At 36.6% G+C, this 27,374-nt stretch overlaps 1 protein-coding gene across 1 annotated transcript in view; it reads right to left on the bottom strand.

The window, feature by feature from the left end:
* The window catches only part of COL12A1 (collagen type XII alpha 1 chain), a 124,026-nt gene that overhangs the window by 16,480 nt on the left and 80,172 nt on the right, over window positions 1-27,374 (bottom strand). Inside the window, exons 37-55 of the mRNA XM_075268312.1 lie at window positions 24,893-25,035; window positions 23,997-24,126; window positions 23,738-23,857; window positions 22,898-23,044; window positions 21,373-21,489; window positions 21,088-21,234; window positions 20,838-20,912; window positions 20,231-20,370; window positions 19,485-19,608; window positions 19,157-19,300; window positions 16,990-17,154; window positions 16,166-16,204; window positions 15,935-16,073; window positions 14,564-14,706; window positions 13,783-13,892; window positions 5,582-5,728; window positions 4,467-4,544; window positions 2,119-2,205; window positions 1,700-1,753 (exon numbers count right to left, since the gene is read on the bottom strand). Of these exons, the coding sequence (XP_075124413.1) occupies window positions 1,700-1,753; window positions 2,119-2,205; window positions 4,467-4,544; window positions 5,582-5,728; window positions 13,783-13,892; window positions 14,564-14,706; window positions 15,935-16,073; window positions 16,166-16,204; window positions 16,990-17,154; window positions 19,157-19,300; window positions 19,485-19,608; window positions 20,231-20,370; window positions 20,838-20,912; window positions 21,088-21,234; window positions 21,373-21,489; window positions 22,898-23,044; window positions 23,738-23,857; window positions 23,997-24,126; window positions 24,893-25,035 (2,249 nt within the window). The remainder of the gene's footprint in view (window positions 1-1,699; window positions 1,754-2,118; window positions 2,206-4,466; window positions 4,545-5,581; window positions 5,729-13,782; window positions 13,893-14,563; window positions 14,707-15,934; window positions 16,074-16,165; window positions 16,205-16,989; window positions 17,155-19,156; window positions 19,301-19,484; window positions 19,609-20,230; window positions 20,371-20,837; window positions 20,913-21,087; window positions 21,235-21,372; window positions 21,490-22,897; window positions 23,045-23,737; window positions 23,858-23,996; window positions 24,127-24,892; window positions 25,036-27,374) is intronic.

The raw sequence follows: 27,374 nt of genomic DNA, 5'->3' as shown, positions 1-27,374 counted from the left end.
TAACTAAACCTCACACTAATAAGTCCCCTATAGTTTTCATTTTCAGTACAAAGACACTTTTGCCCTCATAACTTTCAGCAAAGATGTCTTAAAGTCCCACATGTTTATGGTTAAGTCTTGGAAGATCTTGGAAGATATAGATAGTGTACAGATTTTAAATTGTGCTCCCTGAGGCTGCAAATTCTATATAGATCACCAGTTACTTTATTGATAACTGCCATTCCCATCATATTCTCTTTTTTTCCATCATAGCCATCCCTATATGTCCCATGTAAAGAAGTGGTAGACTGAAGTCATGGAGACAAATGTTATCATATCTTCTGTACCAAAAATACAACTATTGAAAGTCCATGACTCTTTATGAAAAGTGACCATAGATAATTGTGTCATCTAGATCAGTGTTATTTACTGTCCTTGTGTCTTTTTGATTTTTGTCTTCTTGTATTTACTGTCCTCAGATTTACAGATGTAACACAGTATAACTTGACACTTATAATGCGTCAAGAGCACTATGGCACAGAATCTTAGCTTGACTATTTCAATTGCTTCTTAACGGTTTTTTTGCTGCCTTCCGTCAGCACGTTAAGTTAAACTTTGGTACATCCCTACATACAAGTGTGTTAACATCTTCCAATATACTATAAATTCAGGGGGCCACATGGTGGCTCAGTGGTTAGCTGGAGTCCTGGAGTTGAAATCCCGCCAAGGACAAAAAAACATCTGCAAGGAGTTTGTATGGATTTGCATCCCATATTCCAAAGACATACTGATAGGGAAAAATGTACATTGTGAGCTTTATGTGGGGCTCACAATCTACACTTAAAAAGAAAAAAAAATACTATAAATTCAAAGAATAAGTCACTGTTTTCTCCTGCTCTATTCAATTTTCCAGGTCCTAGGAACCTCACCCAAATTTGAGTGTGACCATTGAATTTCACTGTTTGACATGATGATGACTCGAGTGTAAGGATATAATGAGCACAGGGATTTACTCTATAGAGGATTACATAAAGTTCACAGGTGCCTGACTCAAGGCTGATCTGTTATAATATAACTGGTCTGGTACTCTTATCGCACAATAGTTTACTTCTTTCCTACATTTATAATGAACACATCCTCTATGGTTTATCATTCTACTATTCTAAGCCTGTGTGTTCCCAGCTTTTAAGTAGGTGGCTAAAGTGCGGCTGCCTCAGGGTCTGAGGGGCCTGATACGCATGTAGCAACATCGTTCCTCCTGGTGAGGAAAACCTGGTAATACAGTAGTTTTCTGCTATCAACTACAACAATGCAGATTCTCCATCCAGCATATCTCCTATATAATACCACTACCTGTCCCTTGAGTGTTGTACAAGAAGTTATGCTTTTTCTGGCATTACTGCAGGACTGCTTAGAACATAAGGGGTGGTCTGTTCCTGTATTTAGTAAGTGATCCCCTAAATTTTATACACCTGCATTATGGAGGTAAGTACAAAGCTGAGAACTAACAGTAGGATAGTGGAAAGAACCCTATTATAAGCGTTAATGAACTATCACAGGGTCCTCAAGTATCCCAAAAACAGTTTGCAGATATTATTCCATAAAACAATTCACTAAACATATTCAATAGCTTAATGTTAATATAAGAAAATGAGCTTCACTTTGAAAAAAAATGATACATCTTGCCATTTATAATGTATACATTGTAATTTATACTTACAGCGGGCCCATCTGCACCCCTGTCACCTCTGGGACCTTTGCTACCAGGCATCCCCTAAAAATGGGAAGGAAGGCTTGTAATTCAATTATATCAGGCGAAAATCTTTTAATACCTAATAAAAAAAAAGCTGCAGCTCTTAGAGGTTTCAAATATGTATTTTTCCTTTTACTTTAACATATTTGGCATAAAGCCACCAGTAAATTCTTCCCATAAGCACAGTCACATTTCATTATTTCTGCCAATATTAGTAAACCAGTCCAATGACTTGAGAACAGAACATACTCGTGTATATATAACAAAAAGGATGGTAATAAGATGCAAAAAATACTTAAAATAATTGGAGAAACACAAAATAATCTGAAAATAAATGAAGACAAAACAATTTTTTTCTATTGTTGAATCATAAACCACATACTTACAGATGGGCCGGCTGGTCCTGGAGCTCCCACGCTGTCTTGTGCACAAGTACAGGCATGTGGCAAAGCTGGGCACTTAGCCTCATCTCTCTAAAAAATAGGATTGAGTATTACTTTGATGAAAAGACAATCAAACTACATATACTGTACTTTAGTTAAAAGTAGTAAAGAAAAAAATAAAGCGTGCGTTGGTATAACATTTTCATTCAATGCCAAAACTCTTATCTGAGCCTTTTTAAACCAGCGGTAGGATTTCACAGACCCTTATCAGTCCAGTTAAGGCCCTCCTTGTCCAGAACCATGTACTGCAATCCATCATTTTTGGTGACGCATGGTTTGCAGTAACCTAATACACTTATTGAAGCTCTGTATAGTCATTAATATACATTTATCTTTATATCTTAGCACTTCTAGAGGTCTATCATATTGCTGCTTCTTTAAAAGCTCTGGTTTAATTAGGACACTTGAAAGCACAAGATGATAAATGTATTCAGAATATAGAGTTATGTAATCTTCTAAAGAAGGCAAATACAAGTAGCCCTCACCTGGGGAACATTTTTGTATACTCTATGTAAAACATATCAGGCAAGCTCTTCTCTATTTATCTATCTATCTATCTATCTATCTATCTATCTATCTATCTATCTCCTATCTATCTATCTATCTATCTATCTATCTATCTGTCTGTCTGTCTGTCTGTCTGTCTGTCTATCTATATCTATCTATGGAGCTAGACAAATAGCAGCACTCTAAAATAATAGAAAAATAAGTGGTTTAATCCAAGACAGGCAACGTTTCGGTCCTCTCAGGAACCTTTCTCATGCTTGACTTGGCTTGAGAAAGGTTCCTGAGAGGACCGAAACGTTGCTTGTCGTGGATTAAACCACTTATTTTTTGATTATTTTGGAGTGCTGCCATTTTTTCTACCTCCTTGTATGGTTTGAGGACTTTGTTGGCTTAGCACTCAGTTTCATAATACTGTGCTGCTTTAAAAATGTCTTATCTATCTATCTGTCTATCCTCATGAAATAGTAAGTGTGAACTTTAAATTACGGTTTTCGGAGTCCCACATGTTTCACTAAAATACCTTTGAACAAATGCAGTCTGTATGGGTGTCAGCGCCATGTCCTGCAGCACTGACTTGAGTTTATATTAAAGACTGGGGATGCTGACGCCATCATGTGTGAAACCCATCAAGCCACAAGTGAGCTTATGATACTAAGTGAAATGTATACAGTGCCGGGAATTATCCCTGCTGACACAATACACTACTTTGTTTATATCTGGCCGATAGCAGGCTAATACATGAGGTAAGAGATGCCACAGATGGTTTAAAGAATGACTTTACTGAAACATATTATTTTCCTATTTGCAAACTGCCAAAACTGTATTTGCTTTTGTAGTTCCAATTTGTATATCTTAGAAGATTGCTGGAGTTATCTGATATCCGAAAAGCCTTTGTGTTTGTGCAAGGTTCGTAAATGAATGACATTGAGATTGGCTACTAGTTTACATCTTTCCCTGCGCGAAGTATGGGCACCATTGTGTAATCAGTCGTATGATAAAATCGTAGAAAATGCGCCAAATGATTTATTGGAATATGCAACGTTAATACCTTTACCAGAAAGCCTTGATACTTTGGCAGATTAAAGTTGTGCTTTGACTGCCACTATGTGATACTCAAGCCTTGCGAAATTTTGTGGGAGATTTATGAGGATATTACACAATCCCGAAGAGCGATTCTTACCAAAATAACTAGGACCAGTATTATCTCTTTAAACGATACTAAATCCTTCGTCAGACAGTACACCGCAATTCATCATGAAGATATAGCACAGTGGTTTTTGTCATCTTATTAGAAATAAATAGCAGCGTACGCTAACAGAGCCTCTGACGCACGTGTGCAACTAGCCTAAAACTGCTTATATTCCCACGTAACATCAAACCTAAAGAAAGATAAATCTATCACAAAACATTTTTCATTGGAAAGATGTCACTTGGTTTATTCTAGTACAAGTACAGTCTCTTTAAAGCTTCTGCCTCTCTTTACTCAAAATAATCCTAAATGCTTAATATAAGGCCAGACATTACATGTGAGGTTCAGTATTAGATAGGAGATGCTGCATTCTGTATATGACAGATTTAAGAGACTATAGGAAACAGCAGGGATGTAGTTCAATATGATCGGACACCAACATTATAAGTAACCCCTGGTAGGTAAGGAGCCCTATTGTAGATTTTGAACATTTGGCAAAAAGTAACTTCCTATATGACTAGACTCCACTACAAAGTATACTTTGCTACTGTAGCCATAGGAAAACCTCATGTAAAAATATTTATGTAAGACTTACCATTGAAGGAATATCACAGCATCTATCCCGGCTTGTCCAGGTTACAGTACACACAATGTCAAACATCTGGAGAAGGAACTGGGAACAAGGCAAAGACTTGTTTACTTGTCATGTCATTTGTGTATTTCTTTATCAGACATTTCAAGACATTTGCTTAGCATCCACATCTGAACAGATGACAAATGAACATCTGCACTTAGTTACATAGTATGATGTCATCTTGTAAGTGAATTTAAGTTCTACTTGTTTGGCAAGTTTCCCCATTGTAAAATTCATTGTTCTGGCTATATTTGATGTGGCACATAAAATCTGTGTAAGTATTACACATTGGGAGATTGCCAAGCACTACCCCAGCTATTACTCTTTATATACTGTTACATATGAGTGAGCGTACATCCGCCTTATTACGGGTTATGTACAGTATGTGTATTTTATAAAATAAAAAGAGTCCAGTGATATATAGTTTTGTTAATGTCAAAGCCTGATGTCTTTTTGTAAGAAATTGACCGTAATAGAGGCAATGTATGTGATAAAAGAGGATTTGAAATGAATTAGTTTTTTTCAGCTATTTTTATGTCTATGCTCTACACTTTAGTAGAAGAGTAATTGAAGGCAAGAGAATAAAAGACTAATCAAAAGTTGATCCTTAGTATTATATGATAATTTAGCTGACAGCTATCTTCATCCATTCCCATATATTATATATATATATTTATTATATGTATATACATTTGACTTGGTTGATAGTCCACGAGATTAAGTAACCTTATGTGACTGACCCTTGCTTTCTCAAAAGGAGATATAATGTATGTTTGTGTTTCCTGTAATCTTTAGAGAACTATCTCATCTATATGACCATCTTGACTGGTGAACTGTAAAAATTGGCGGAATTTTTTAAGCTAAAAAGGACAGAATTGAGGCTCACTTTGCACCAAAAAATGTTATACATGCCGTGGACCAAATTTATTAAGTTTTTAACACTTTTGTACCCTATTAGATTATTTTAAAAAAGTGCCTAGAAAAGGAGGAATGACAAAAATATACATATAATGAAATATACTTGAAAATTTGGAAATAAGTCAGACATTCTTTTTCTTAAAAAAGAGGCAACTTACTGGAGCAGATTTCTTGTCACCCTTCTGCTTCCCAAGTACTTCATAGCCGTCTGTTGTAATGTTTCCAGCTTCCTTAATTGGTTTCTCTGCTACTTCATTACAGTCAACATAAATTCTCACATTTGTGGAAGACACCACAATGTGCACCTAAGGATAAGGAAATGGGTATTCAGAAAGTATTTCGTGAAATATCTAAAAAAAAAATTCTGAAGTTAAATAAACATCATAGAGTTACAAACGAAATATATACTTTAGTAATATTTGTCACCCAGTCACCTATTCTTCCTTGTTATTTCCTTCCTTCTTCTTTCTCCATGTCAATATCCTGTATCTTACCTCATAGTCACTCCCATCTTTTTGTGGTATTAGGATTAGAACACAAGAAGAGCTCAATCCTACATGGATGTAGGAATTTAAGTACTTTGAAAGTTAGCATTGAAAAGTTTGTATCCTAAGAAACAGATCTGCATGTTACTGTAAACTAATAAAATAGCTAAGTCTCTCTCTCTCTCTCTCTCTCTCTCTCTCTCTCTCTCTCTCTCTCTCTCTCTATATATATATATATATATATATATACTGTGTATATATATATATATATATATATATCTGTTACATCATCTGTTACAAATGAATATATATTAGCTATTCATCTTTCTGTTTAAATAAACTCATTAATAAGTTTTCCTACTTTGCTATTCTGTCCAAACGTTCTGGTATATACAGACATTTATTTCATTACACTTGATACGCTCAACTTCAATACATAATAAACCACAAATGTATTAAAATCTAATTAGCAAAAACTGTTTGCCAATGGATGGCCTCCGAGTAACTGTTCCATACAAATCCTAATTATTTCCAGCACACTGGTCGTTCTTTTGGAAAGGAGACTAAATATTCCATCTCGATGTATTGTAGTCTCATTTATACATAATAGCAAGACATTCCTCAAAATGATATTTTTGTAAGGAAAAAGCTGGCCGCCTGAGGTGAGATCTCTCATGAGCTTTTACATTTAATGATCATTTATGTCTATGGAAGAACCTACATCTATTTGTCTCTATCGGCTGTACCACACCTATGAAGAGAGTTAGTGGTAACAGGGGCCTATGTAGTTTCCATTAGGTGAAGCTACAACCCCATTTCATTTTCAGAGTGTGCCACTGACCAGGGCTGCTCTATCCAGTACTCAAATATGCCTGAAGTCCAAGACTGGAACACAATGCTGGACTGTCTAGGGGGAATTGCATCAGAAACACCAAGATGGATACAAGTGCCACATTGGTTTTAAACAATGTAGATTGAAGATATTTCAACTGAAATTGTTGTGTGGCATTATATTATATTGTATTTAAATTATAGAGACTGGCTTAAATGGATTTTGAGGTCCAGTCTGAGTAATAAAGTGGTCTGGTGTCAGAATTTATTTAGAGATATAATCTGAACTGAACTGAATTAGGGATCAAGTTTGGAGTCTAGATTAATTTAGATGGCTGGTTTGGGGACTGAAATAAATTTGGAGACTTTCTGGGGTCCAAAGAGCCTGAATTGACTAACGTCTAGTCTGGGGTCAAAATTTATTTAGTGAATTTCTTTGCAATCTGAATTTACTTATGGGTCTGCTCTAGGATCTGAACTAAGTTATGAGTCTGGTCTAGAGTCTAGGTTAATATAGGGTTCTTCTCTAGGGTTTCAATTAATTTTGGGATCTAGACAGGGCTCTCAAATTATTTAATTTTAGAATCTGGTCCAAAGTCAAGATTAATATAAGGGTCTGGATTAATTTAAGGTTCTAGACTGAAGTATGAATATTGGGGTCAGGGTTTGAATTAGTTTTAGAGTCTGGTCTAAAATCAAGATTTACTTTGGGGCCTAGTCTTGGATCAGGATTAATTTTGGCTTTTGGGTACATAACGAATTTAAAGAATGTAATGGAATTTGACTTAATTTTGAAGATGGAAATTTTTGTGGAAATTATGGCAAATAAAAGGCACATTAAAATAACACTATGAAAGTACTGTCAAAGCAGCCTCTAAACTCTGGTATGTATATTAAAGAACCACTATTTGTATTTCCTACAGATAGGATATTTCATACATTTATATTTGGTACCATCTTTTGGACAAAGTCCGATTAGAAGTTTAAACAGTAAGATCACATTAAAGCAGTATCAAAAAGGGAAAATCCTCATAATTTATGTTTCTTTATATTGTATCTCTATTTTGTGAATGGAAATTGGTTAAATACTGCTACAAGATTCTGTCCAGTTATATTTGAAAATTAGTCCTTTTTGTGGACTTTTTCAGTGCAAATGCATTTTCTTAAATGGAATGTACTACTGAGTTAGGAATTAAATCAAAATCATTTTTTATAATCTATTAAAAATGATCAGTTCATTTTGCTTCTCTGCGCACACAATGAGATTTTTAAATGCTGTTTTTGATAAAATTTTCTGTTGGTTATGACAAAATGCCAAAATCAAATTCCTTAAACCGTTTCCAAGACTATTTTGAAATACTTGGCTTCAAGTTAAAATAAAAAAAAAAATACATTTCCTTACATGTACTTTGTTAAAAACAGCCTTAGCCATTTCCTGTTATGTGCATAGTGTGTATTAAAAGGAAAGATGCAGAGAATTACACTACATATGTCTATGTATATATATATATATATATATATATATATATTTGTGAGCCCTTAAATATTCTACAGAAGATGTCCACAGTAGTTCATATTTGTGTAAGCTCAAATTTAACGACAATACGAAAAATGTGATGTAAAATTGGCTTTTGCAGATAACCGCACTACCGCACAAAGTCACCAAGCTTTGATAAATGTATATTACTGCTTGAGAGTACAGATGGTTTCCTTCTAATAAACCACAGACAAATCCTCTAAGAGACCGACTTTCGTTTATTTAGGATTTTGTCACTCACTTTTTATAATTCAGGATCACAGATTATTGAAGGGTTTTCCGTTGCTATGAAAATAGCCATCAAAATAGAAACACAAAGGCATTTAAAAACTTCTCAAATGTTGACTTTTTCTTCTCTAAGTCCAGCCAACCACATTAATATTCAACAAGTAAAACCTTATGTGTAAACCCATTTTTTAAGTCAAAACCGTGACATCACTGCAAGCTGATTCTATCTCCCATTTCCCCTTCTACTCAACCACTGCCTTAAAAAAGAAAAATAATCATGGTGGCTTAGTGGTCAGCACTATGGTGTAGGGTGTCTGTGGCTTCCTCTGGGTAGTTTGGCTTCTGCTCACTCTTACAGTGTATAGATTGATTGAATTAAATGGCATTTGATTAAATGACATTCTTTGACATTGGCACCAGTGTGTATGTAGATGTGATGAAGAAAATAAATTCTCCCAAAAAGCTCACTCATGGCAATCACTGTTATGTTTTGCAATGAGTGAAACCATGAGATCCTTACAGGGCAAAAAGGCTACATATGCTTGCGAAATTTGCAGTGTCAGAAGAGGCAGCGTCTGACCATGCAGACTGTTTATCTTGGCAATGCATGGTCGGCTACTGCATTACTTAAATAAGAATATGTGAATGATTAAAAATGTAACTTTTTACTGAGTCTCAAAAAAGTGGAAGAGTGTAAAGTAGTGGAACATTTCTGGCAGTACAATTCATGAATAATGACAGTTTAGACAGAATATGCCAGCTGAATTTACAACGCCAGACTATACAATATGAGGCACACATTCCAAAATCTGGAGATTCTTGCCACTGTTCACTCACATTAAATACATAGACCAAATCCCACATAAAAACTACTGAGAAAATGCTATACCACAAAAAAGGAAGAAAGGAAAATTTGAATGACTCAATCTTCTGCTTGACTACAGCTACCAGAAGGTAAATTTAAGTGAGATTCTTGGTTTCCTGAGAACATGAGCACTGAAGTCTGTTTGCTTTTCAAAGAGACTCACATTTCAGTCTCAAGGATAAAGCCAAACATTTCCCAGCAGTCAGTGACATCCCAAGTTCAGCAGCTAAAAAGCGGCAAGCCATAAAAATCCACTGGTCTACGCCAGAGTGCTCCTTCCAGGCCAAGTCTAAGCTCATTATCTTTCTCTGGAAGACTAACAATCGATATGAAAACAATTAGAGGGAGACTTACTATATCATAATGTCATCATTCTTAATTTACAAAATCAACCAGTGAAGTTTTACAGTACAAAAGTAGGGAAGGTCAAACAGAAGCAGATGCCGTCATTCCATCGCAATTTTAATTTCCAAAGGGTTCATAGAATTTTTTTTCCATTGGTGTTATGGAAAGCCAAACTCAAAAGGATCTAAGAATTTATTCTCTGTAGAGCATGGTTTTTGTGGCATCCTATGGACACTGGTCCTAGTGACTGTATGCCTGAGTAATAGGGAAATAACATTGGAAGCACCATTGAGGGCAGAGGTTAAAGTTATTGAAATCCCTTTACAGCACTGCAGAAAAAGTTAGCACCGTAAATGAAACAGGTAAAAATACTATTTTGATGCGTATGTGAAGACTTAAGCCAGTGGTTCTTAACCGGATTTTGATCAAACCCTAGGCCCTATGCACGGTTCATTTTACCAGTAAAAAAACATATACCCATGTCTTGAATTTGGAAAAAAATTATATTTAATTTATCACTAAAAAAAGGAATGTTCAGTGAATGTGCAGATGAAACTGGTGGGTTTGGTACCTCAAACAAGGTTAAGAACCACTTGTGAGCATGGCCCTCATCCCTAATGTTTGCATTGATGGTTAATGTGTCCAATTTTGTCTGTATAAGTACCCTCTTATTTGTAAAGTACTGTGGAAGAATATTGGTGTTATATAAATAGAAGTTAATGTTATTATTATTAGATTGTTGTTGTTATTATTATTATTATTATTATTATTATTATTATTATTATTATATAGATAGATATGCTTAGAAGATAGATAAATGTTAAAACCTTAAAGTTACTCAAAGTATTTTGAGATATAATTTTCACTAGGGGATCCTTCTGGGCCCTGACAGACAAAAGCAATCATTGAGTGACATATAATAAAATGGTCATAAAAAGTGAGAAGCATATATTTTATTTCACAATTATTTTCCCTGACTTTTAAGGCATCTTTAGGCAACTGTGATTTACTGTCTGGAGGAAAGACACACTATAAAACTGTAAGGTGTCCTGCATATTTCACAGAGCGTACATTCTGTACTGGCATATATTACAAATCACTTCATTCCAAATCTGTGTAGCTGCAATCTTGCCACTTTGTCTGTTACATAAATGGCAAAAACTATTCAATCAAACTAGTGCAACTTATTGGTCTTTCATATTTCAATACAGGAAACTAAAGTTGTGTTAGCTCCTTCCAGTTCAGGAGTTGTACCGTACATGAACTGAATCTTGTAGACTTCTCAAAAAGTAATTGTACTGGTAATACAGTAAAATGAGATTTCACAAATTTGACAGCCTAGTTATTAAGCTGCTTTAACTCAATATAGTTACAGACAGATTAAACTTCACAAAAGATTAAGACCTTTGTGAAATTTACAGCCAAGCTACTGCATGTCAAAGATGAAGCCCAGACCACCGCAGACTTATCACTCCTACAGATGTTATTCTACTTGCTGGTTATTTTCATTGAGCCCCTGCAGACTCATTAAAAGTATGAATAAGAGAGAAAATATCGAAATATGTAAAACGATCACTTGAAAGTTCAAAAAAATCAAGTATACAGTTTCCACAATACTCTTGCCACTGAATAAAAAATAGGGTAAAAATCTTTATCTTAAAAGTAACTGCATAAAGGTTTATGGAATGGTATCCAATATAACAGAGACCAGTACCAATCTTATTCCAGGATGGATGTAGTGTTGGACTTTATCGATGTGCACCACCACTTCTACAGATCATACCAGTCTCCAGGTAAGTAAGGAGAAACAGCAATGGTTGATCACTAGTTACTGGACATCTTATGTACTGGTAAGTGAGAATGAAGCATTAGGAATTATTAGAGTCTATTTCATCCAGAGGTTGGTGGCATATTGGTTAGCATTGTAGAAGCCCTGGGATCCTGGGTTCAAATACTACCAAGGGCAAACTGCATGGTGTTTGAATGTTATCCCCATGTTTGTGTGGGTACATAATGATAGGTAATTTGACTTATTGTAAAACAATCACCCCATGTGGGTGTTGGGGATTAGCATCCATATGGTAGCCTCTACTCCACAACACTCCCTGGGTTTTGAATCACTTGGTGAGAAATTGCAAATGTTTGTTATCGTCAAATATGCTGAAAATCCAAATATTCTATATCTAGAAATATAATTAAGATGTCTACAGCAGACATTCTGAATTATGTGATCCATTATTAATGTGGACTGTGTGAACATGTGTGAGAAGGCTGTTGCTTGGATGTACTAGACAGCTTCTAAATTGACTAAAAATTTCAGCTTTTACATTTGGAATTAAATTTCTTTTGTGTTCCAGCAATCTTTGCCATGGGCTTTCTTTTCTAGCGTGTCATATATTGGACATGATGCTAACTGCTGCTTCTTAAGATCATGTTTCATGCTGAATTTATTACTGAGCACATTCTACGATCAGTGACCCCATCCACTACTGTGACAATAAGGCTTATACTGCTTTGGTAACAATCAGCCCCAGAGCTCTGGCATCTACACAAAGAAGTATGTAACACCCCCCCCCCCCCCATTCTCATGCTCAGTTCCCATGAACACATGATACTTGACAGCATTATATAAATACTATGTGTTAAACATGGAATTAAGTGTTAATCATTTCATGAAAGCCTAGAAACTTTAGATCCTTGGGGATGGGAATTATAATGTTTAGACTTCCTACTTGTTGCTACTGGGGATAAAAGGCTCAGTTATACCATGCAAATAATTACGCTTAGCTCATTATATCTAAATTTAAAGGGGTTCTTTGGCACTTTTGTTCTTGGGATAGGCCATAATCCTATCCATAGGCTGAAAGCACTTGGTTTATTTAATTGTTTATCTAGACCCAGCACTTGGGTGTGATGGACTGAACAAACAAGAGCCCCAGGCAAAGCCACTAAGGTGATGCGAGGCTGATGTGAATGTGGCCTCTTTTTTGTGCTAATCAGTGGGAGGTGATCCCTAAAAATCAAGCATTAATACCCTATCCCCGAAAACCCCTTTAATAAGTTGAACTGCAAATATTTAAGAAGAGGTGAAATGCTAGGGTCAATGTAGCATGTGATAGTACTAATGTAATAGAGCCCCCCCACCCCAATGTAGCATATGCTAATATAGAATTAATGTCTCCTTATGGCTTTGTGGAGCTGTTCAAAGTACTGGAACCTATGTACCCTTTATATTTACAACTTTACCATATTAAATCCTATTTAACCCTATAAAATGTTGTTTTTGTGTAGGAATTATGTATACTTTACTGGCAGATTATTGTGCACCTAACAAATTGGTCTCTTTGGTGACACCAAGACAGCTATGTGTACTATACAGGTATATGTACTGTGTCTCCACCATAGTATCAGAACCCATAGAGTGGTACTGAACTAAATATAGATCATTAGAGGGACTATCAGGTCTAAAAGGAGGTTTGTTTCCAGCAGACAGAGCAGATAGACGCACCATTTCCTTTCCTTTAAGAAATATACAAATTAGGTGCAATGGAATGTGCCAGAGCCTCCAAGGGCTCTCTATACAGGTTTGTGGACCACCCTATTGGACATGCATTACATTTGCATATTCCTTAAAACTGCTTTTCCAAGGCAATGCTGCCTCTGTTGGGCCACCTAAAGGTATGATGGTGCTCAGAATACTATGCCTACAGAATCGCTTTAAGTTCAATACAGTACTGTAGAAGGGCAAGGTCTTGTGGTTACAAAATGACACAATAAGACTAAATGCAACCTTAGGAGAAGACATAAAAGGGTCTGGGGCAGATCAAGTGTGACCAAAAAACAGTCAATCAAAAACTCCAATCTATTAAAAAATGCCCCTTTTATTGCCTACCACCCTTTATATAGGGTATATTTTGATAGCAACAGCAACCATCTAACACCTCCCCCCTTCAAGGATTAAAAAAAAAAAAAAAACTAAAGTTAATATGAGACTTATTCCTTATGAAACTATTGTAATTGGCAGTAAAGGTTTACAATCTGTGATAAATAAGTAAATTATATAAATACCTTGTGAAAACTTCCATAAAAGAGTTTCTTTATTTCTTCACCATCAAATGTTACTGTCTGTGTCTCTCCTGTGGCTCCCTTGTTGAAGAAAGACAGTGTCTTTTTGGATCCTAGAAATACATTGAAATAATATTAAGTCATACTTCAGACTAACTATGTTTCACCAATGTCAATTCATGACAGCAAGGTATATAGAGGCTACTGGTCATGTGACAGTCAGAGCTTTTGAGCATTGTATGTGAATTATCATGCCTTAAAGTGGGATTTTTGGAAATCCATTTCCATTTTGCAAATCAGCTGTGTGAACACATCCTTAGAGAAATCTCTGTCAATTTTTCAAAGTTTGCAAAGCAAATGTGCTTAATCCCACACATACTTTACCTTTCAAAGAAATTTGTGATATTGCATGTTATTGAACAATATCAATTTTTCCAAGTCCAGAAGAGAAAAGAGAAATGTTATAAAGTGAAGGGTAAGTTTTGAAGCCGTTTGAGCCAGAATTCTTAGCGACCAATCACAGCAAAGCTTTCATTTTTTTAGATAAATGCAGGAAAAGTCACAGCCAGCACAATATAGCCAGCTTTCATTTTTTACAGTCAGTATATAAAATGAAATCTGTACTATGATTGGTTTCTAGACATTTTTTTTAAATCTTCCCTGTCCTCATATTTTAAACCTCAAAATGAATAAGTGTTATTGTTTTATTAACATTTGCTGCTTTACACTATTTCCATTTAAATATATGACCTTATGAACATATGAAACAAAGAAAGATACTCACCATCCAGAGTTACTCCCGTCATAGGTTTATAACCTTTGTCTGTAACCTGCCATATTGAAAATGGCTCATTGGGGGTTTCCGGGAGCACACGGAACAATAGGATGATAGTGTAAGAATGTGGTAGTCCATCAGGATGTAGTTCTCTATGTACAAGATTGAATGCATTTAGTACTTCAGCATGGGTAGGTTATTTTCGTTTATATAGAGAAAAGCTCTATATATTATATTATGTGTGTTCAGATTAATCATTTAATAACAATGAAGTATAACGAATACCTTCCAGAAGACTGATATACTAGTGTCCAATAATATAGATACATTACCAATGACAAACTAATGTAAAAGGGTAACACTATGATACAATTTTGGATTCAGTGATTACAGTAAGTTTTCTTTAAAAAGTCAAATGAACAAGAAGACTGGGTGCTGATAAATAGGGGCTACCTAGTTATCGACTTATAAAAGTAATGTTGAAGACGTTAAACCTACTTTTAGACAATGAAAGAAAGTCAGTGGGGTTGGCTGATGCCAGAAAAAAAAAATCTTTCATTGTTCTCATAAATACATTTACTAATATACTTTAATTTAGAAAACAGATTGACCATTTTCAGCCCATGTCAAGACCTGAGCATCTACTGTAGACTGCGATGTTCTAGCCCAGGCACCGATGGCAGGGTACTCCCTTCCCCTCCCTATGTTTCAGAGATGTGTATGAAGGGGTTGGCAAGCCGGCTCAACTCTTTAGCTAAGCCCGCACCCTTATCTATCTTCAAATTAGCAATTACAGAGAAATGGACTGGTTCACACTGTATCCACGCCTCCACAGTATGCAGACATGAAAAGTCTGTACTTTTTTAAAAAGGTCAATTTCTTTACATCATCTCTATGCACAATTTAATATGGTAGGATCCAAATGATATTTGCTGAGTATTATATAAGTATGAAGGTAGTTAAAGTGGTGATAATAATTTTACAATTAGATACTAGCTGGTTATTTTGGATTGTAAATAATTTTTTGCAAAGCTGAAAAATGTTTCCTGAGATATCGTGTTAGTTTGATCTGCCTCTCTGTAGGATTATGTTAGGGCTTCCTCATAGCACTTAAAAGAGGTATTATGGTCACCACTGGAAGAGCACAACAAATGTTGGAAATGTAAGCAACAGAGATGTAACTTAAATGTCCTGGGCCCTACTGTAAAATTTGTAATGGGGCTCCAACCCACCTTTCATAATAGTGGTATATTCACAACTTGCATTTACAACCTGCCTCTCCATTCAAAACCCACCAGTCTTTATGATCGGTGAGGGTCCCAGTGCATATCAGGTAACTCTTAGTCATTGTAGTACCTGTTAACAGTGAAGTTTACTTACGAGGTAGGTATAGAGAGGAAGGCATCTTTATGAAGATTGTATGCAGGGAAGCTGTTGAAAGAACCAGGTTGCATGGAAACACCTTGGACAGATGCAAATGTCTTTTCCGTAAGGTTATACGCCTCTAGCATCCTGAAGCCTTAGAGAGAAGCAGAAATGTGAAAACAATGTCCATAGCACAGTAATGAAAATCTCATTATGCAACAAAAGAGCATAAAGAATATCTCTTACCAGGGGATGTGTAGCCATCAAGGTATATAAGTGGGCAAGCTGAAAGAAAAAGCAATAGCGAGATGACTATCTACAGTATATGTATGACTTCAGCACTTCACACACCAATGACTGCAGGTTTTGTACAGCTCTAGCATCTTAGATCACTTTACTACCCCTTCCGCACCTGAAACATGTTATGTATTACATGATGTGTTTCTTGGCGCCATACTTACTCCTCACACTCTAGTGTAAATAAGGTTCACATCATTGTAAGTGAAAGCAAAGCTCAGGAAAGAACACAGCATGTTCTTGTTATTGACATTAATTTCCTGATGTGTCATTCATTATAAATTTGGAATATGCTCTGATAAACGTTTTTTTGGCCTGCTTGACATTCCTAGAAATAAGAGAAGCTCAACTTTCTACTGGGTGCCTGTTTCCTGAATTTTCTTTGGCGGGTACTTAGAATGAAGGTCAGCATGACCCAATTCATTTGTAAGTCAATTATTGAGTCAATACATGTTGACGGCTTCTCTCTGATCTTTTAGTCTTCAGACTGACTTAAAGCGAATGCACTATTTGTAATGCCATACAAATAAACATCCAAACTGGCAGCACAAAATGATTTCATTATTTACTTTGGAAGCAGTCAGTACTCAGCAAACAATTGGAACGATAACGCTGCGAATCAATGTGTTCTGAATGTATTATATCTATACTGTGTATACAGTCTAATATACAGTGAATGAATAACATCTTTAGGAACAATTACAAAGCTTAAATGGTAAAAAATCATAAACTAAATATTAACTTTGCAACAACTAGATGAAAAGGAGACTTACTTGAAGTTGCAGTTTCACATACAAAGGTGATCAGATTGTCTTCAATCTTCTCAAAAGCATCAAAATCATCAACAATGAAGACGTGGCGTTCACTTGGTTTACTACCAATATTTGCAAGTTCTGTATAATCCACATCAGCCACTCCAATCACGAAAACACTGAAGCCTGAAAATGTCATAAGATTTTACCTTCATTATGGTTACCACTACATTTGGAGCTGCATATACAACATTAAATAAATGGATTCATTCTTTGTTTCTATTTTTTTTTTTTTTTGTAAATTTAAGCTCTCAGTTTCATCTATCTGCATTCTGTCAAATCCAGAAGTAACAGGAATAACAGTTCTGTCACTTTCACTTGAATGGGACAAAGCTGCACTATTTTGCCAAGTAGACAGACCCATGTAATCAATGAAGGGTTATATCCTCTTTAAACCTAAGGGGTGGCCAGCAAAATTATGAAACCTGAAAATCTCTTTTAAGGGGTTGTCCAATATCAGAAGTTGCTGACAGTGATGTAATATGGGGCACATGGAGCCCCCTGGAAGGCTAAAGGAGAACCAGATGGGATGGTAGGCAGGAACAGTAAGTAAGGCCACGGCACTTAAAGTATTTGTTGGGCAAAACTCTCTAAATTTGTTTGGACTGAAAACATCTAAAATTAAATTGCTATTAGTATACTTTGGGGTCTCTAACACTGTTACTCACCTCCCCTGGGCTCTGGAGTCAGTCTTTGAGCTTATTCAATGATGTCACATACAGCTGAGGTCTGTAACTGGGTCTCAGTGGTTACGTGATTCGCGCCAGTGACACAACGCATAATGACGACGGCTTAACCCATGTGACCGCTGAGGCCCAATTACAGGCCTCAGTGGTCTATGACATCATTAAAGAGGCCCTTGGGCCTCTGACAGAGCCCAGGTGAGGTGCGTAACACAATTCTTTTTTAGGTTTGACCACTGTCCCTTAGCCTCTGATCATTATACTCTGGGGTGGTAAACCCCCAAAAATATCGGGGCCTGACAAAACCAAGCAACCACTGTGGGACATTATACTGTGCGGAGGCCACTACTGAACATTATACGATGTGAAGGGGCCACTGTGGGACATCGTATATTATGGAGGCCACTGTGGGACCTTATACTGTATGGAGGGGCCACTGTGGGCATGTGGCCACTGTATAGCGTGTGTAAATGTGAACCTAGTCTTAGAAACATGCATGTTAGCAGTTATAAGGTTATGTATATTTATAGCTAGAAAGCTCTATTTACTTAGAAACACTTTTATTAATCTCATTCCTACAACACACTGAAATGTGTGCATTTATATGTTCACTGAACGTCTTTATTAGAGATGAGCGAGTAGTGTTCGATCGAGTAGGTGTTCGATCGAAAACTACGGTATTCGAAATACTTGTACTCGATTGAACACTACTAGCTGTTCGAAGTTTAAGGTTCGATGCAGAACCAGCGTAGATTGGCAGAAAGCTATACATTCTGCCAATCAACGCTGGTTCTTCTCTTACCTTTAGAAGTCTTCTCCGTGCAGCTTCCCCGCGGCATCTACCAGCTGGAATTCGATAAAATTATACTTACCAAGTCCACGAGTGACGGTCGGGCTGGATTCTCCTTGAAGTCTTCTCCTGGCGCAGCGCCCCCGAGGCGTCTTCCGGCTGGAATTCACACTGCCTAGGCATCCGGCCTAGGCAGAGCCGACTACGCATGCGCGGGCATGCCCTCGCATGCCCAGTCAGCTCTGCTCAGGCGTCGGGCTGGGCAGAGCCGACCGCGCATGCGCTGTCGGCTCTGCCTAGGCCCCGATGCCTAGGCAGTGTGAATTCCAGCCGGAAGACGCCTCGGGGGCACTGCGCCGGGAGAAGACTTCAAGGAGAATCCAGCCCGACCGTCACTCGTGGACTTGGTAAGTATAATTTTATCGAATTTTGCGTACCCCTGAAATGAGCATTTCCCCCCATAGACTATAATGGGGTTTGAAATCCGCACAGTGTGCGGCTGTTCGAATCGGATTTCGAACCTCGGACATTTTAGTGTTCGCTCATCCCTAGTCTTTATAATACCTTTCATTTTGGGATTATACATTATTTGCAATATTCTTTATATTAAGTTTCTGTGTTATAAATTACTCTTTTGGTATAAATATAAGCTTACCAGAGTGCTGAATATCCATGGCAGACTTTTTCACATCATCCTGGGATCTTCCATCAGTCACTACTACTAGTACCTTTGGAACAGATCTTCTCATTCCGTTGTCGTAAGTTAAAACCTTATCACGTACAAACTTCAAGGCTTTTCCTGTAAGAAATCATTCACAGTACTTAAGACCTCTTGCTATGTGTAGATTAAAGTAGATCTCATGTCTCTGTCTCTGAACTTATGGTTTTTATGCATTTTTATAGATTAAGCTAACAACCATATCTAAAGCCCTGAGCTGTGCCTGTCTTTAGATTGTATGCACCATATGCTTTGGGTAACATACCTGTCTTTGTGTTTCCTCCCTTGTATCGGACATTAGCAAGAGCGCCCAGAGCTTGTGCTTTATCGGCGTAAGTATTCAGCTTAAATTCAGTTTGGGCTTCATCACTGAACTGCACAAATGAAACCTGCAAGAATTCATAGATAAGCAGAAATATTGTAAATTATGCCTATCTTTTATTTTCTAATGCAGTATGTGTAGATGAATATGAATCATGCACTTAGGCAAAATATAACTTTACAACATTGTGTATAATTTCAGGAAACTCACTGTAAAGTTTATATTTGTGTATTACTGTTCTAAGAATCAAGCTTATTAAATAGTGACGCCATTCTGCCCTCTACTGGGCCTTTCTCTGGTTTTAGTATCTAGCAGTGGACCATGTTGAAGACACTTTAGCACTATATGAACTACTAAGTCACCAAGTCAAAGTCAATGTAGACTGTCACTGTTGTATAAGCTGTATGTACTCCTTCCATGGCTCCCCACTTCTGACAAACTACAACTCCAAGCTGCAGGCTGTGAAGGCTAGTAGATCTTCAGATTGTAGACTGGTATACAATATACCATGTCCAGAGGACAATATGGATGCTCCAGTTAAAGTTATTCATTTCTATGACTATCCTGCACTTCCTAATACAAAGAATGTATTGATCAACACAGAATAAAAGTATTTTTTGGCTTCACTACAAGTACATTTGCTATATAGGGATAGTGATATAGTGATCGTGTATTGTTGTTACTCTCACCTGGATGCCTGCAGGATTGATTACATCAAATGCTCCAATAGTGTTAAAAATAAATTGCCGGACTTTGTTGAAGTTATCATCACCAATACTCCATGAACTATCGATGAGGAAGACAATATCTGCTTTTGCCCCTTTGCACACTGAAAAAAGGATTGAGAAATTCAGCAACTGGATTACTTTCTATAGGAAATGTTGATAAGTTTTGATTTAATGGGATATATCTATATATATATCTGTTCCCCACAAACTGAAATCTTCATCAGGTATGGGCCAATTTCGGGAATAAACTAGAAAATATCTTTCAGGTCATGAGTGACCCTGACCACTTTTTATAAAAATATTAACTATGACTTGAGATTTAAAAAAATCTGAATTTTAGCACAAAAGGGGTGGGCTAAAATGTGCAATTTTTTTTTTAACCAAGTGTAAATCACTTGTCATTTTTTTAAACAGTTGATAGGAAATCAATAGATTTGATTATAGAAAATAGTACAGTATATTTCTTTACTCAGCCACCATCTAGTACCAGAATCACCTAACCTTTTTATTATGCATGGTCTATATGCACATATTACCATTACATAAACCCAATATATATGTAGCTTACCTTCACGGGCTGGCGGTATTGTAGGAGGTGGAGGAGGAGCAGGAGGTTCAGTTGGGGCTTCCGTTGGCTTTATCACTGAAGTGAGAGAAGAGAAAATATTACTTATTATCCATTACATATATAGTCTCAACATTCTTTCTATGTTGTAGCACAGAATAAGTATCACTTCAGCCTCTGCCCTTTGTGAAGCACACAATGTTAATTCAACTGGCCATTCACAACCATTATATATATAAAATCTTTTTCTTACAAGTGCGATCCTTGGTTGAAACTCCTCCGCCCTCAAGGTTTGGTGTCTGTACATATACAGTGACAGTATATTCAGTGTCGGGATTCAGACCAGTAAAACAGTTCTTTGACTCAGATGAAGGCACAGTGATTTCCTGTCCACGCGATCCTGTGGTAAGAGAATCTTATTACCATTGCTGTACTGATCACCAGGACCAACATACATACAAAAGGATTGATATTAATATTTGTATTTTGTTACATAGTAGTAGATAAACTGTTTATTCTGCAGGAAATCTGTTCTCACCATCAACTGGATTGAGCTTGACTCTATAAGAAGTTGCAGCTCTGTGAGGTGTCCACCTAGCACACAATGAATCCCATGATACTTGGTAGGTTGTCAGATCAGTAACATTAAGGTACACTGCAAATAAAATAGCAGAAGTGAAGATAAGTTACTTTATGTTTAATAGGGAGATGTGCATATACTTTATCTGTGGATTTATAACATATTCATATAGCTGTTACTGTGTATTGTTTCCCCATTCTTTGACTTCATAACATTTCCCATTGCACTGTTCTTATCATTGGCCCTACTAATACTGTTTGTCCTTTGCATGTCAACCACATCATGGTAGCTTTTTATATCTTTTTAACTTGTTTTTCAATAAAGTACATTTTCTTTAACATGTACACCTTTGTGGGATGAAGTCTGTTTATGTGTAGGTTTTGTATATGTTGGATACTTCACATAAGTATTTTGTTGAATTTTTCAATACATATGTGGTAACATTTTGAACTTTCATGTTATATGAACCCTCTCGTTTGGTGTTAGATTTGGTTATTGCTCTATGTAAGGGCAGAATATTATAGATTATTCAGGTCCACACTCCTATTAGCCAAAATGGTACTAAATAGTAGTACCATTAGAAGACTATAAATACTGAAATAATACACTGGACATCTAGTCTATGAATTCGCTGTATTCTTGCCGAGCATCTTTACACCTTTCCTTAATCTCTACATCCCTCAACTTGGTAACAGATAAACTTCTGTGTATACACAGCAGCCTGTTAGTAACTGTAGAAAGGGATGAGAAAAAGCAGTAAATGGCAGGAGAACACTGGATTCTTGAATATGGTGGACTCATAAACTATGATATGTGCTTGTTATATTCTTTTAGTGCTACTTGCAGCTAAACATCACATCAAACGTTTTTGTACCATTTTGACTAGTAGACCTACAACCATGTACTAGGCCAGTATTTTAAGTTGACAGATCCACTTTAGAGTTAACTTTGAACACAGTCTTATAATAAACAGCTGCAATCTAAATGTTTCCAAACTCGGAAAGCAATGGTTATATCCATCACTTATCATCTGGCAATGAACTACATGCCATGATTTAGAGAAAATAAATAAAAGTAAGATACCAGGTAACATGACTCCCTTCAGAAGAAGAGATTGAAATGAAATCTACACGACCAACCACTGAATATCTGCGCCCACAGTTCTAGTCTCTAAATCATACAGTCGGATTAAAGAACATAGAAATACAATAGGCTTACATGATTATATTTACCACACTATTTGCAAAGATAATGATTTATTTTAGTAAGCTATGCCAAACATAGTTTAGGGAGAACTGAACGATGCAAGTCTGTACTTGGAGCTGAATATATGCCAAATTCTAACTAGAACAAATAGACTTGTGTTTTGTGGAATAGGTACCAAAATAAAAGGCAAAGATCCCTTATGAGAACCCAATCTACTCTAAAAAAAAGCCCGTAATGTAATCAGTAATGTTAACATTTGCACATAAATAGGACTTACAGGTTGTTCCAGGTCCTCTGAGGGGTCCACTGAGGCCAGTGTCATACTGAGCATACACCTGAACGTCATAGGTAGTTCCAGGATTTAGATTTGTAAGAGTGTATGAGCTCACATCACCAACAAATACCTCCATAGATTCATCAGCACCTTTATAAGAAGCAGAAAACATCCATAATGTCCATAAGTGTAACTAGGTAAATATTTAAGTTTTATAAAGGGGTTTAAAATAGAAAAAAATGCATAATGTTTAAGGTTTTCTGTCTATGAAGAGATGAAGAGGGATCAGAAATATAATTTGCTGGAATCCGGTCACTCACTTGACATCCAGCAAAGACTATTGTTTCTAAATAAGATAAATAATCTAAATTTAAAGGGGTTGTTCCATCACAAGGATCCTATCTACACTGCTAGTTTATGTGGATTTAAGACTTTTCCTAAATACATTGCTTTATCAAAACTGCTTTGTTTTGAAACTCCGTTTCTATGGCCCTTAGGATTATCTGCTCATTTGTCAAATGATGTAGCTGCCTGCTCTCAGGGGGAAGGGAGGGGCTGGGAGCAGCTCTGAGCTGTTTGTGTCTGATAAGTAGCGGAGCTTCTCATCTAGGGGAGGTGAGAGCTCCGGGATTTCTGAACTCTTATCAGTCGGTTTAATTGAATTTGGCTGATAAGGGACTGAGCTAGGGAGTCCTTTACCTCTGTATGTAATGCAAACTGACTCAAATCCAGCTCTGCTACATCAGCTTCTACATCAGCTTCATACTGTGGTAATACCCCTTTAAGATCCAGGTAGATTCATTAGAAAATGATAATGTACATTAATGAGATAGATATAATTACCATGTGGCTGGTACACAAGTTTGTAGCCAAGGACAGGAGAGGTTGCTCTATCCCAAGATACCCGGAATCTGGTGTACCATTCATCAGAAATCTGCAGATTTTTTGGTGCAAGTAAGCCAACTGTAACATAATAGTAACATATATTGTAACCAAACATGTTATATAATCTATATGGTTAATACAAGACAAGCTATTGGTAATAATTTCTAATAAAACATTCTAGAACATGCCATAAATAAATCTATTTTTATTCTCTTACCTGTTCTGCCATTTCCAGTCAGTTGTCCACCATCACCATCTGCATATACAGCCACCACAGTGATTTTATATGGCGTGTCTGGTAACAAGGGTTGTAAAACCACATTGTTTCTTCTACCGGGAACAGTTGTCTAAAAGAAGTACAATAAACAAGACTTAGGTATAGCAATACGCCTCATGCAAAAATATTTTACAGCACAGGAAACATGTTGAAGAGATGTCGACAGAGACGAAATATTGTAGGCAGTAACATTGGCTATAAAGTCCTTTCAATTCAAAGCAGACTGTCGGCAAAATAGATAACATGTGGATGAAAGTGGTGTGACATGGGGACATGGGGACTGTTTTGGAAGTGTGATATGGAGACTGGTTTGGAAGTATGACAGAAAACAATGTAGTATGTCAGTTATGAAACGTGCTGCATTCTTAGGACCTCAGAGACTAAATGGTGCTTAAATACAAGAGCAATGAAGCATTTTGTGAACATTCAGAAAAGCTTAAAATGAATCAATGTTAATGTTTCTGCCTATATTTCTAGCTCTATGGCACTATGGGAGAAATTTATTAAACTGAACTTGTCAGTTTCTTGGCATATAAGTGGCACATTCTTTGGTGTACAGCCATTTTGCTCAAAAAAGGTCCCACTTTCTGTCACACTTGCCACGTTTCTACATACACTTGGTACTGGAATCCCCTAAAGTTGATCACTGTGGTTCTCAACAGTTGGATAGTCTGGAATTGATGAATTGTCCTCTACCAAAAAATATGTGAGATTGCGACATGGGATAATGGGTTTCACATTTGTGACCATTGACTGAATAGAATTTGGCATTAAAGGAGGAGAGAATAGAAAGTATGTTTTATTAGTTTTTATAAAAAATAAACATAAAAACTTACATATTCATCAATAGGATCACCAACAGTTGGCGAATAAATAATTCTGTATTGTTGGACTGGACCATCAGCATGATCCCAGTTTACGGAAAGACTGTTGGTTGTCTCTCCAAAAACTCTAATGTTCTTTGGCCCACTGCGAGGTACTACAGGAAAAAGCATAATTACAAAACAATTATCAGTCTGGATATTAACCTTGATTTTTCTTAACAGCAATGTCAAATATTTATTATGAACATGTGAATACAGGAAATTCAGAAGTTTCCAACCACACTCCTGGTGTCTAGTTGCTTTACACAATTTTTGCAGTGCAATGCTGCCAGCTAGGACATACTAGCAGATTATTAAGAAATAAACCTACCGCAGTATGAACGAAATGTGGAAAGAGGGATACCACAAGTATTTGGAAGGCTTTCAGTAGCTGGAGGGATTTGCAAAGCAGTCAGCAAAAGAGGGGAAAATTCTAATATAACACAGGAGCAAACTTTCCATACTGAATTCTTTAGAACGTCGCAGAATAGCCACATTCTCCTTAAGTATAGTGAAATATTGGTTTTAATAATCACATAATTTAATTGGGTGTTACCAATGTACATGAAGGTGCCAGATAGAAGAGCTAAGCAAGTCTCTCGAGGAGTCTTTGTACCACATATAAATAGAGTATTGTTAGTATGAAAGTAACAGACCTACCCCATGGAAAATTTGTACATGTTCTTCGGATACATTATTTTATTGTATTTCCGATTGTTCGTGTAGGACCAACATGTTCATCAGTGCTGTATTACAGCTCCCATACTTACACATATTAGGACAAGTTTTATTAAAAGCTTATTAGCCCATCTATTAAAGGCTCCATAAGTGATTCATATCACCAAGAAGCAAATTTCATGCCTGGATCACAATATTTACTTTTTCCTTAAATATTATATATCGGATTAAGGCCTCATTCACACATCCACGAACATGGACGTGCTATTCACTTGTGGTGGTGTGCTGTCTGTGTTTGATCGGCTTTTCATGGCTGTGAAAAGCAGATCAACTGTTTTTTTGTTTCATCTTCTATACCTTGTGTAACTGACACACTTTGTATAGACAAGCATTTTTTGGTGGACCCATAGACTTCCATTGATGTCACGCATCAGTGATGAAAAAAATGTGGTTCCGGGGAAATAAAGTTGCCACAGAATGCTTGTAGGCAATCCGTTACGTTAAGATTTTTTCATTTTAATGTGCAATACTGTATTATACAGAGGTACACTCAGTTTGGAATCATGAATAATAAATAATGTAATGTAATGACAACCTACTGTATAGATTGAATCTATATGTGCACTAATAGTTGTACCTATTCTACTAGATATACACCGAGTCCTAAACAAGAACATTATTATTTTAGAAATGTATTTTTTTGCTATTCTAAAACAGACAAAATAAAATCTTCATTTAATCTTGAGTTTGATGTGTTCTGTTAAAGTTTAGGATTTGTATATAGGATCTCCTCATTGTGCCTGTTTTATTTTATGTGCTAAATCAAAAACACAGACAAGAACAAAGCACGACAATAGTTTGGTAAATACATCAGGAAATTATTCAGTTTAGTAACTTGAGCAACTGCCACCAGATTGGTACAAGTCAGTCTGCAATATTATGCTCCATGTGTTGTACGTTTGACCTAATGCAACTGTATTTTGAATGTCATCTGCACTATATGTACTTCTAATCTCCCCTATAGAAGCCAATAGACAGTAAAGTGCCCTGTGACCGAAAGTTAAACTTTGAGTGAGCTGGTGCACTGTGAGTAAAAAATAGAATTTATGGGAGAATGATGGGCTGTGGTCCTAGTTGTATCATAGTTAAGTGAATGCTTATTAACAGCATCCAATAGTTTATGCCTTTCATTGATTAGTACACATCATTGAATTTCAGTGTGCCATAGTATCTCTTTATATTCCCTTCTGTTCTTGATTCTGCTTTTGCCTTAACCCTAGGATACTACAAATTTTACTTGAAGTGCTTCTCCTAGTATTGATGCCATTCCTCTACCCAACTACCTGCTCAACCAGTGTCACTTCTGCCAGTCATCAACTAATCCGGGGCCCACAACCTGGGAATTCCCTTGCACATGGGGAATACCAAGGTATGCTTTAGACTTAGACTGTATAGCTTGTATCTAGGTTCTACCTTGGGGCTTTCAAGTCTACATCGCAGGTGAGCAAACAGTACAATACTGAACAGTTTTAGAAATGAGAAGAATAAATGATGAGCAAAGAAGATGGAGAGCTATGGCTCATTGAGCTGAGAGCATTTGCAGATTAATACATAAAAATACAGAGACAGTTGCATCACAAAATAGTTGATATAGACTGGAGAAGAATGGTGTTAGAATAACCATTGGACAGAGAGTTCAATCTGTTTCCATGATCAGTTGTATCACAGCCAATTTGGGTAATCGGATAGGTCAGGGATATAGTAAAGGCAAGTTAGA

This window comes from Leptodactylus fuscus, chromosome 3 (assembly GCF_031893055.1).
Source record: "Leptodactylus fuscus isolate aLepFus1 chromosome 3, aLepFus1.hap2, whole genome shotgun sequence".
Classification (NCBI taxonomy): domain Eukaryota; kingdom Metazoa; phylum Chordata; class Amphibia; order Anura; family Leptodactylidae; genus Leptodactylus; species Leptodactylus fuscus.
The sequence above is the reverse complement of the archived record's forward strand: the minus strand, read 5'-3'. Positions and strand labels throughout refer to the sequence as shown.